Source organism: Agelaius tricolor, unplaced genomic scaffold (genome assembly GCF_023055355.1).
Source record: "Agelaius tricolor isolate 1412-34295 unplaced genomic scaffold, bAgeTri1.0.p SCAF_1, whole genome shotgun sequence".
NCBI classification, from domain to species: Eukaryota; Metazoa; Chordata; class Aves; order Passeriformes; family Icteridae; genus Agelaius; species Agelaius tricolor.
Genome location: NW_027269261.1, coordinates 13,469,275 through 13,481,602, shown reverse-complemented (window position 1 = coordinate 13,481,602; position 12,328 = coordinate 13,469,275). Strand labels below are relative to the sequence as shown.

The 12,328-nt window shown below is 46.2% G+C and overlaps 1 protein-coding gene across 2 annotated transcripts; it reads left to right on the top strand.

Annotated features, from left to right (window-relative positions):
* Positions 1–4,772: 4,772 nt before the first annotated feature.
* LOC139588330 (ankyrin repeat domain-containing protein 9-like) lies at positions 4,773–10,789 on the top strand. Of its 2 annotated transcripts, none has more exons than XR_011678625.1 (2): positions 4,773–9,620; positions 9,652–10,789. XR_011678625.1 is itself a non-coding variant. In XM_071423537.1 (2 exons), exons 1-2 carry the CDS (start codon positions 5,100–5,102, stop codon positions 10,179–10,181), a joined length of 882 nt encoding a protein of 293 aa, XP_071279638.1. In that variant the 5' UTR covers positions 4,774–5,099; the 3' UTR covers positions 10,182–10,789. The 2 variants fall into 2 exon arrangements, 1 of the variants encoding a protein (XP_071279638.1); XM_071423537.1 differs by having other exon boundaries at positions 4,774–5,972; positions 10,173–10,789.
* The last annotated feature ends 1,539 nt before the right edge of the window (positions 10,790–12,328 follow it).

The following is a 12,328-nucleotide window of genomic DNA, read 5'->3' as shown; positions in this document are numbered from 1 at the left end:
CTGCCACAGATCTCCAGAATAGCTGCACTTGGGAAGTGAGGCTCTGGAGGGAACTGGGACACAACAGAACAGCCCTTCACAAGTGGGATAAACAAGAACCTGCAGGAAAACACTGTATGGCTTCCCCAGCGTTTGTAAGTGCTCCAGGTCTTGGTACAATGTCCAGCTGAGCATCTGGGTGGAGCAGTATAAGCAGGACATATGTCTGGATTACAGCAGTGGCCAACCAGCAGCGTGGACTTCACCTGAAAATTCTCCATCTGTCTCCAGATGAGTCCCTCTTACACATATTATATATATTATATATTACATATATTGTATATATAGATATACATGTATATATACTAGATTTATAGTGCACGTCTGTTGCATGTGAGATAGTCATCTTTACTTCCAGAGTTCTGCAGGTAAATAACCATTTGGTGTTTGATTTGTTCTGCATGCAGCACATCAGCTGGTCCCATTACAAGTAATTCAAAGGCTTTCCAAAGTGGCAAATCTCTGCTTATTTTCATTTCCTGCCTCTAGCAGTGTAGTAAAAAATTGTCTCATTTACTGTTTGAAACCTGCAAGCAGAAGTGAAATATTCTGCAATCCAGGACAGGTCAGACTGTAGATTCTTCCACTGTCCCAAAGCCTAGTTTAGTCAGCTGGATGAATTATAGTTGGTAAGTGTGTAGCAGAGCATAAAAGGAACCCTTCATGCTCTGTAAAAGCAGCCTGGAGGTGCAGCAGGGCTCTGCACAAGGGCACTAATTTGTCACACAGAGTGTCCCCAAGCTGCACTGCACAGCCTGGGCTGGACGTGGAAAGCAGGACACAGCAAGCATTTCCTAGAGCCTCACTGTGGCTGAAGGGTTATCATCCATCCCCAGCAGATAAGTTTTTCTTTCCCAAAGAAAGGAAAAAGATCAGCAGACACAATCATGAAAACCAGTGCGCCTCTGAAGAGGGACATCCTCTTGTTTTGTGCTCAGGCATCTGATATCTGGCAACTGATTTGCTTCTTTGTATATCCTGGCTGGATCATCCTGAGCCCTCCTGTACAAAGGGCACAGAAAAATTGAAATCAGTTTTGCCTGGAAACAAATGCCAATTAAGATCACTGGAGAAGGGCAGAAAGAGAACAAGAAACATCTCACTGGAGTTGTTAACACAGGTAGGATGCTGGAGATGGTCCCAATCTTTCCCAAAGCCTTTTGTTTTTCTGTTTCCCAAGCAGCTTCTTCCTTGAAGTTTTTCCTGTGTGTGTGCAGGTAAAAACATGGTGGAAAGAGCTGAGCTGAGCTCACATGGATCACTGGAGCTGGTGGCAAGGCTGCTCTTCCCTTAACGGAGAGAAATGTCTTGCTCCCACCAGGCAGTGAAATGACAAACGTGAAAGCCTCACTTCCAGCTTAGTCCCAGTGACCAAAAGCTGCTGTTGAGTTTTTCTTTTTCCAGAAGGTCTCTTCACTCACTTTTGTCCCCACCTTTCTTCTCATTCTCCCCACAGTTCTTTTCTCCACAGTTCTTCTCATTGCTCCCTGTAACTTTGTACAGAGGGGCAGGAGGAAGAAATGACAGGGAAAGGTTGCTAGGCCTAAGCCCCACTCTCAGCATGCAGTACACAAAGCCTTTCTGCTTTGGTTTGTTCCAGAAACAGGACCCAGTGGAACCCTCTGTCCCTGCAGCACAGTTTGGCCATTGCTGGCACCAGGCTGCAGGCTCTGGACTGAGTTTCCAAAGGCTCAGGACCGAGGCCTGCCAAGCTTGCTTTGCCTGGACTAGTGTAGAGAACCTGCTGCTTTGTTTCAGTTTGGCTTAGCTGTAGGAACACTTCCCTCCTTCTGGCCAGGTGCCTGCAGCTGATGGGGTTTACTTTCACTAGCACTGCATGGGAGAGCCATAGTTTTATACCAGCTCTGCTGTGCACTAAGAGCTGTTCACAACTCCAATTTCACACGCTGGAGCTGACAGAAGTCATCATGGGCTTGGTGTGACAGCAGAGGTGCTGCGAGGTGGAAGCACAGGGTGCACTGAGGGGGGCTGCAGGCCCAGTGGGATGGGAAGAGATGGGGCACAGATGGGAAGACTCTGGAGCACTCACAGCTACAAACCACTCACCTACGGACAGCTAAAGAAATTCAGATACACAGCTGGATGAGAATGGTTTCAGGGGTAGAAAAGAGGACAAATAAATAATATCTTACATGTATAGAATCAGCATCTATTGTGAATATGGATGTGAAATGGAGTTGCAATCCAATGAAGAAAAAAACAGGTGTAAAAGTATGTAGCAAATCATAAAACTGACCCCCAGGAGAAATGGGAGTGAGGAAGAAGAAACCATCACCATCAACCTCACATTCCTCCCACAGAACAGCTCCAGATGCTGATGATTTCCTGTAACACCACCATCAGAATGAAACCACCAATGTTAGGATTTAGATGAGCATAGGCAGAGGGAACATAACATCAACAATAGGGATAGAAGATAAGAAGTGTGCAAAAGGCTTCAAATTATTTTTAATCATTATTATTATTGCTATTGATTTTTTTTTCTGATAGGAGTATTATTTATTTTTCTGTAATAATTTGACCTGAACTAATAATAATTTTTATTAGCATGCTAAGATTTCAGTTCTACTAACATTCAATTCTTGTCTTTATATGTAAGATATGTTTCCCTTTTGCCCAGAAACAATATTTTGAGCATAACACTGTAAGAAGGTTTCTGAATAGCTCAGAAACATTCTGTATTTCTCACAGGTTCAAAATAACCTGTGAGAAATACTTTATAAGCTGAAATCACCACCAAATGTGAAAAATGCATCTGCCCAGAAGAGATCTAAAGAGCTTCTCAGCCTCAGATGGAAAGGTAAATAGTGTTTTGGGTAAAATCAGCTTTTTAGTTTTTCCCTTCAAACCTGTTCCTGCTGTCTTGGATGTTCTCTCTGTGAGTCAAAACTGATTCTATTCCTCTTCTAGACTGCACTTTGTCAAAGAGGAAAGCCTCAACAAACACCTTATGAATTAGGAACCATTATTTTTAGCTACAGATGAAAATTCAAAGAAATAAATAGAAACTTCCAAACTCCTAGTCTTCCTCTAGTAACCATTTCTAATGGTTCTATAATGTTTTACAGATGTATTATGCTTACAATAAAATCTAGTAGCAATGGATTGCCATCAAAAAGTGCCCTTAGCACCAGCTTTTCTAAACTCCTGGAGAAAAAAAAGAAGAGGCCAAGGCCAAGAGCCACCAGAGCAGACAGACCTGTGCCATTTGGAGCCATAAAGAAGTGAGCAAACCTGAGGGACTCCTAGTTTTGGGCTGGGCTTCCTTGCCAGAATTGCAGTGTAACCTGTAATTACAAGGTACAGTGTAATTAGAGATGTTTTCACATCCTGGACATCCTGGAGCTGTGGTGTGGAGGTGATTGGCCAGAAGCCTCATGGCCATTCCTGATTCTGGGGTTTTGGCTTCCCTCTTCACTGGAGATACTTGCAGAACATTTTTCTCTTGACTTCTATGTGTCTCTGCACCAAGTCAACTCACAGGACTACCTAAAATTAATCTGTATGACTAAAAGCATCTTCCAGATGCTCCTTGAGCTCTGACAGGCTGGGTGCTATGAGCACTTCCCAGGGGAGCTTTTCTTAACATCTGCAGTAGCTGAGGGTTGTTTAATGGCTATAAAGCTTTGGAAGCTTTGGAAGATGTGCAAGATCTAGACCCAGTTTTGTGAGTGGCTTTGGTTTTCTCTTTGGATGACTCCAAACAATGTTTGGAGATCTGATACTTGAATTCTCTCTAGTTTGAATATACTTACTGTATGTTTTTCTTCTTGTGAAATTAAAGTAAGGATTTCCTGATATGCTGTATTTTCCCTTAAAGGGAAACCCTGTTTTCCTACCAAAATGGTGAGATACCATTTTATTGCAATCTGTAGATTTATGGGCTGCATGGAAACCCTCCTTCCTTAAACAGAGCTTGCCATAAAGGACTCTTAGTTAATTTCGTTTCTGTGAATTTAATTTTGTCCAGGTCCTTCTGCCTCATCCAATAGGACCTTCCCCCTCAAACCTGTAGGCCTTGGTCCTCTGTGTTTTACCAGGGTGTTGCACAAGTCTGATTGCCTAATCCCACTTCCCCCTATAGCTGCTGGCTCTGACAGCAGTCAGAGTCCCAAAGCAGGACATCTGAGAAATGCTCTGATCAGAGCTCCCCACCCGCCGGTGGGGTTTGGCCATTAACCTTTTGTTTATGCCCTTGCTCTGCAGCAGGGGCACTCCAGGTATTTCCTTGCTGAACAAAGGAAGGCATTTAAACCCAGCAATCTGCTTTATGACTCTGGGCACCGTTACTGCACACCGTTACTGCACACACCGTTTGACTCCTTTCTCTGCAGAGATTAATGCTGGCATCTTAAACGTTACTAATGCCTTATAGACAATCCATTAACATCAGTCTCTCCTAAGTGGCCAGCCATACCATTATTTATAAAATAGGGATCCTTTCCTAGTGCTAGCACTACCAATCCCTTGATTTCCCGAGCATGGAATCATGCCTGTTATCAGCTGTGGAGTATTTTACACTGCTACATATTTTTTACTATGGAATGAGCTGCATGTGTGTGAGTGTGAGTGACATGAAAAAACCCCCATAAAATAGCAGAATATTGCTATTCCACTTGCTGCAGTGTATGAGCTGATCTGGTTAGACACGAAATGCAGACAGAAATCCGCCTCACCTCTCAAGCTAATTTTAGTCTCTCCCTCTGTTCTCCGTGGCTGTGTGTGTATAAAATCACTGGCAGTCTGACAGCGTTTCAGTAACCTGTGCCACGCGCAGAGCGGGATGTACTCACCAGCCATCTGCTTGCATGGCACGGGTTAACTGAGCCTGTGGGATTGTGCTTACCTAAACAAAACCACTGCAGTGAGGGGAAAAACAATGAATGGGTGGAGATGATCAGCCCATGCATTCCAGCTAGTGCAGTCCAGGCAGCAATGACAGCCTGAAGGTTGCAGCAGCGTCAGGATCAGCATTCCAAGTGCACCAATCTTACAGTCTGGAGTGATTTTACGTGGAGCTGTTCTTTATTTGCTGAGCCATGGCCAGTAACCAGGCCAGCCTGCAGGATGATCAGAGCAGGCACTGCAAGTTTTTATCCTACATGTTCTACCAGGCTGTGAGAGATCACAAGCCTGTGTGGATGCTGGAAGACATGAGAACTATGGAGTATTTTTACTGGGAGGAAAATGCCAGCCTACGAACCTACTCACCTTCAGAAGCCCTTCTCTATGCAGTGGTGCATAATCACCTGCCTTATGCTCAGTATCTGCTGTCTCATTTTCCAGAGGAGGCTCTCAAGGTGCCTGGGGAACACTTCTGCTATTGCCCATCCTCTGCTCCTCACCTGGCCATGGCGGTGACATATGACAGGAGAGATATCTTGGGACTGATCATCAAAATTGCACACAAGCTCCCCAGCTTGAACTCCTATATCAATAGGGCTGGCTGCTTTCATCTGGAAGATGGGAAAACACCCCTGCACCTTGCCTGTGAGCTGCTGAGGTCAGAGACGGTTCTCATCCTCCTCGGGAACGGAGCCTCTCCCAGGATAGAGGACAGTAAAGGGCTGACCCCGCTGGACGTCATCCTGGAGCAGATGTGGGACTCCAAAGTCAATGTCGCATCAAAGAAGCTCTGCCTCGACTACCTCTTGCTCTTCATGCCCAACCCACAGTTTAAGATGCGGAAAGTTCTGCAGGAGCATCCAGACCACTGGACAGCTTTGCTGGGAGAAGACAAATTCAACAGCCTGGTGGGGAACACACCTGCTTCTTTATATCTGCAAGCTATGCAAACTATTCTCCAGACTCTTCCCCCTTCCCACTTCCCTAAAAGCATCCAGGAACTACCTATACCTCAGGCACTAAAGCCCTTACCATCCTATGGCAAAAAGCTACCAGCAAAAAATGTGGTAAATGTTTTTCCTTGACTTTATTCAATAGGTCTTGGATTTTCCAAGGCAACTTAGAGGAGCTGGTTATCCACCACCCTCTGCATTTTAGTGTGATTTTAGTACTTAACTTATTAGGCTATGCTGGAAAATCCAATATTTTGTGACAAGATTTTAAATGTCTTTTCTAACTGATTGCAGGCATGGCACTTTTAAAGGCAAAAGCCTTCCTTGTTTTCTGTTTTGTTGTGCATGTGAAGGGTTAACTGTAGTTGAGAGTGTGTTACGTTTGATTTCTTAGTTGTCAGCTGGTATCAGTGTATCTGAATTCCCAATATGATAACTGTATCCTGTGTAATGCACCTGGGTTAAAAGGAACTAGGTACCCAGTGGGATTTTTAAATGGTGTCACTGCTGGAGCTGGGAGAAATACCATCCCCTTCCAACAAGGTTCAAACATCAAGCTTCCTTTCTAACAATGCTCAAGCATCATTAGTAATAACCACAAAGTGCATGGCTGATGCTGCAGGGATGCAGAGGCAGTTCCTGCAGGATAACTGATCCTATTGAGTTACTTTACAGCAGGTCATGGTGTGCAGAGCATGAGTTCAGAGAGGGGCAGTGTGTGTATATTCCTGGGGGATGGGAGATAAAGATCCACAGAACAGCTAATGGGAAGCATCCAGTCTTACCTGGGAGCAAGAGGGTTAAAGGCAATCCCAGCCCTGATGCCTCTACAGACTTTTGCAATGGGGAAGGAACCATTTTTCCCACTGTCCAGTAAACAAATGGCAATTGGAGCAGGGACATTGAGAGCCCTGTCTTTCATATGTGACATTATTTCTCCTTGGCTTTTGTTTTGGAACATATCTCTACAGGAGATGTAGCTGGCTAACTTGATTTCCCTGTGGGTCTCAGAGCCACAGGCATTTGTTACTTATCCTAAGCTGGGGTATGATGTTCTGCTGTTAAAAGTTGTTACTTGCTGTCAATTAGAGTATTTTTGCCACCCAGGTCCAGACAGAAATCCTTATCTTGGAAGTTACAAAATGTTCCCACTAACTGGGCATTGCAGGCAGGGTGAGTTTGCAGAAAGCAGGGCTGAGTCTGGGCAGCATTCTGGGTAGTTCTGAATCACACTGCTCTCTCTGCTCAAGGCACTGGTCCTGCTCTCCTGGCTGTTCCCAGCATCAACAGAGCAGTGGCAGAATCCCAGCTCCCTTTGGGGGACATCCCTTATTTTGGACACCAGCGTTCCCCACTCCTTGTAAGCGCAGCCCTCTGTTCTGCTGAAGGAGCACAACTCACTTCCCCCGCCTGCACTGGGCAGCAGTGGAGAACTCACTCTCCTCTTCAGCTGGATTTGGGGCCCAAGGCTTGGGGCACAAACCACTTTCCACAGGCAGTAGCTGTGGAAGATGTGCAGTCAAATCTCAAATGCTTTGTGAAAAAATGGCTCATGTCTCATTTGGCTAATTCCCTGCCTGTGCCAAGGAGGCCATGCTGGACCTGCTCCCATCTTTCTGTCAGCACAGGGAGCACTTCCATTTAGTTTCCCTCTGCATGGGCTACCTCCTGTGTGCCAGGACACTGGCAATGCCAGCCATGGCCAGGTGGAGATTTACTGTGAGGCTGCAGAACATGCCGTTCACAGCCACCTGGACCATCCTTTCTGAGACACTGGGATGCTCCTCCCAGCCATCTCTTCCCGCATGCCGTGGGAGGGCCTCAGTTCCGGTGCCACCTGTGCTAGGCCAGGTGAATGAGCAGCCTTGCTTGTGAGGTGGAGGATATGTCAGCCCAGCCCTAAAAGTGGCAAGCAGGCCATGAAGGGGCTAACCCTTCTCCTGAAATCCCACATCTCTGGTGCTGCAGTGTCCCTCCACTCCTGCCCCTGGGGACTTAAATGTCCTTCTTCATCTGTGTCTATTCCTCCTTGTTCGATGGGGAGGGCTGCGAATGGGGAAATGCAGGGTCAGCGTTGGGTGAGGGTTTTGGGGGAAGCCTGCATTCGACAGCTTGTGCTGCAGACAGAGGCTGTCACAGCTTGGGAAGCAAAGCAGAGCCCAAGGCAGATTTGCATTATAAGAGGTGGCTCAGCTGCTTCTGCCAAGCCCTCAGGCTCCCCAGCACTGGCACATACTCCCCCGAAAACCCGGAGCTGGAGGCAGAGGACAGAGCAGGCTCTCGGTGCCCGTGGCTGCCTGGAGTGACTGTGCAGAGCACGGCCCCAGTGGCACCCCGGGAGTCCTGAGGAGCAGGACTGGGTTTGTCCCCAGCAGCACTGCGGTATCTCATCCAGATGTCGGTGGGTGAGAGGCGGAGGAGGCGGTGAAGGATATTATTAGAATAGTAATTAGGTCCTGGAAGCAGAGATCCCGGGAAAGGAGGAAATGGAAATCATCCAGTGCTATTGCACTGGCTCAAAACCATGTGAGTTTCAGTGCTCTGAAGTTTCAGAAAAGACAGGAGGGAGGGGAGGGCTGTTCATCTTACAAATCCAAGGAGGCAAGTAGGGACTGTTGGCATTAATGCCAGCACTTTCTATTAAGGCAGGAGGCCATACTCAGAGAGCCAGAGCAGCCCACTGGGAGCAAGTGAATGTAAAATGGTGCAGGGGTCTCTTGTTGGCTGCAATAGTTGTGGATCAAGGCAGAGATCAGGAATCAGGCACTTTATGGGTGGGTTTGTAGCAGACAGCAGGATGCTTATGTGCATGCATTCGTCCGTGTGGGAGGCTCCCCTCTATCCACCTGCCAAGAGAGAGGAATAGAACATGAATTGCCTTGAATAGTGTCTCTCTGGGACATTCCTGTGACTGGTGCCCCAGCCTGGAAGAAAGCTGCTGGTCCACTGTTGACCAACATGGCCAAAAATTCTGGTGTGTCCAGCCCAGAGTATAACAGGCAAGTACCCACATAGGAAAGATCACTCCACAGCCCACTCATTTCTCCTTTTCTTGACCATTTTAGCAAGAGATCAAGCACCAGCTGGCCCTCAATCACATCGGGCCTCCCATGTGCAGTCCCAGTGGGACAAAGTTTAGGGTCATTAGCACTGTGGTGACAACTCTTTCCATTGCCTGTAGCAATGTGACAGCAGGATGGGCATTCCTGCTGGAATAGGAGAATCTTCTCCCTAGACCCTGTTTGCTCATATTGTGGTGATCTGCCTGTTAGTTTGAGATCCCATTCATCTTTTTTGTCAATACAGTGACATTACACCAGATATGGCCAAATCTACCTCAGCCCCACCTGTGTTGGCTTTTTCTCTCCATTCTTTCCAAGCCAGCTAATTAGCAAAAGTAAACTCAAAAATATTTTGCAATATTTTCCTGCAACCTGACTGTCTTGAAAAATCCCTATGCTTGCATGGCAAATCTGTTGGTGGCTTTGTTAATCAAAAAGGGTGCTGGGTGCTGTGTGGTGATGTTTACATTCTGCATATCTGCATACTAAGTAAGTGTCACTCAGATCTGTATTTCTGAACTTGGGAAAAAGAATAAACACAAGAGAGAAATGGGGAAAAGTCTTTTCTGATCTTCGGATTTAGGTTGGTTCTGCAGGTTGCATCTCTTTAATTTCAATTTTGAGGAGTAGCATTGTAAGGATCTGAATTGTCTGTATGTGTGAGCCTTTGGTTTTGGTGGGAAGCACTTCAGTGAGTGCAGTGGGGTGGAGTGAGGGAGGGAGGGAGGGAGTGAGGGAGTGAGTGAGTGAGTGAGTGAAAATGTACAGGTGTGTGTGTGTGTGTGTGTGTGTGCACGTGTGAGTGTCTGCCCTCCTGTCGCACATGTGTGAGTGTCTGCCTGCCCTCTCCTGGCAAGTCCGTAACCGGCAGTTCGCACCCACTGCGCTCCTCGGACCAGCAGTGAGCGATGCCCTAGGGAAGCAGCCTTTTAACGCGGTAAGTGTGTGTGTCCCAGGCCCCGTGCTGCTGACAGGTAAGGACGTTTCTTCTCTTGGAAAGAGGCAGCAGTTTTGCTGTTGAAATGGGTGTTTTATCCGCAAACACCAAGCACAAGGGCTTCAGCTTGCCAGCAACTACAATCATCCAGCAAAAGGTTTGTGATGCTGGCCACACTTTATTCTAGAACACTTTTTTTTTTTTTTAAATAAAATGTCTTAAACATACATCTTTGTCTTTTCTTTTTTTCTGGGCTGCCAGCAAAATTCAGCTATTCATGACTTTCTAACCCTATGCTTCTGTCTATTTCTGCAGCATCATTAGCAGGAAGGACAGGCCAGATTCTGACCTCAGTTACACCTCCCTACACCTGAAGTAACGCTTTTTAAGTCGGTTCCATCACTACAGATGTTTGTTGGTCTAAAGGAAAAGAAACTGTGTATTTATGTTCTTCAAGGCTCCATAACTCTGACTTTAGCATATAAATAAATGTGACACTTAATCCTTGAAAACATTTTTTTACGTTTTTTGTACTCTGAATGTATATGGATATATATTTTCCATCTCTAACATCAATGGCATTTCCCTGTTCCCAGTTCCCCTGGAGTTTCTGGAATCAGCATGGCAGTGACAGATGCTGTTGGCCACTTATTAAGACTGATTGTTGCCATGCCCAAGTACAAATGAATGTTCATTGTATGATACAACTTTCTTATAAAGCCATACTTTTGTAATTTTGGTTTCTCTTTTTTAGGGGGGGAAAAATCTTCCCCATAATTGTGTTAGCACATTACTTGCTGCATGATTAAAGATAAAACAATTGTAACGTGCTGGAATAAACGATGTATACATAGTCTGATATAATTACATACGCTAGCTGTGAAAATAATTTAATCTTGATTGTATTAATATAATAAACTTGAAATATAAAATTGATGTGTCTTTTATTAGCCAACTGGTCAAAACCACCCACAAGTATCCGTTGCTTTTGCTTTGGCTTATCTTATTGTTTGATGATTGCATTCTGACTGCTGAGCCATTGTCTCAAAAAATGTGTTCTGAGGAAAATAATATTTCCCTTCACAGGCTTATGGTAGCTGACTGTGCTGTCAGAGGTGACCCCAAGTGATGGGGTGAACCCACACTTCACAGATCTGCTGAAAGGTGGTGATAAATCAGAAGGTGGGGCTCAACAGAGGTTGAATGGTAATTGGTTTCAGAGATTTTAATTTTTTAGGTTTGAGTTCAGCTTATGCAGCTGTTTCCCGTGAACATAAGAGTGCTGGTAGCCTGCTTTCCTTCTCTGGCTTGTACGCCATCAACAGCTCCTTTCCTTCCTCAGGTTTTTCTGTGTACAGCCCTGGCAAGGCTTCCAGCACCAACCTCTCCTGTAGGCTCAGCTGAAGGTCTTCAGGCAGATGAGCACCTCTCACCCTCTGTGCTCTCCATGGGGTAAGGATCCACCAGATTCTGTGCCAAAACCTGAACCATCCAGATCCTCCTCTGCTCTGATAAAAACAGCTACCCAAAGTGTTTCAGGTGATGGGTAGCTGGTTTGGATGATGAGGATGGTGATGACAATCACAGGGTGTAGACTCCAGTGCCAGCTGTACCCACAGATCTCCTCAAGGGACACTAGTACATGCAAGCCATAACCAAGGGATGACTCCTTTGAGCCTGTGCTTGCATAGTACGTTCCTGGTTTCATGGAAGAATGCAGAGAGGGTAGTTTCACTGATCTCATTTAAAGAAAATCAAGACTGTCCTTGCCTTCATAGCATGAGATTTATCCCTAACTACTTCACCACAAGAATGTGGTCCCCAAATATGTAGTTTTCTGGCTTATTTGCTTCCATGTTTCCCATGTTTGAGAAAGGGAATCTGATTTAGTTTCTCTTGGGCCCTGGCAGCTCTGCTGGGGCTGACCATCTGGGAACTCCAGGCTGACACATCCCTCAGAGGCAGTCCCATGGAGGTATCAGGCTTTTTACAACTGTAGCTAGCTGGAGCCCACACACCAGCAGGCAGCAAGACAGGGATTTAAATAGAGAAATTGAAAGGGTATATTCCCTTGCGTGGGGGGAAGCACTGTCACAAGCAGATGATGCACTGAGCAAAATCCTGCCCACGCCTCAGTTACTTGGGTGCACCTCCCCGAGTGAGTCACCCCAAAAGCAGCTGACAGGTTTGGCATGTCCCACACTGTCCCGTGTCTCCCTGGCCAGCACAGCAGCAACGCCTTGGGGGAGCATGCTCTGCCTTCTGCTGTGCCACCACTCTCAGCTGGTGACATGGATGGCCACCAGGCTCCAGCTCCCAAGATGCCTGCCTTTGTCTCCAGCCCTTTGGGAGCTGCTCTGAAGCCAAGAAGCCAGATTTCTCCGGGGGTGACTCCTAAGCAGTGCTTGGTCTGGAAAATCAGCCATAATTTTTTTCCTAGTAAAATGTGTGTGCGTTTTGCTATGGATTTG

Excerpts from the sequence above, each read along its gene's own strand:
- LOC139588330 (XM_071423537.1), top strand. The coding sequence starts at position 5,100 with ATGGCCAGTAACCAGGCCAGCCTGCAGGATGATCAGAGCAGGCACTGC.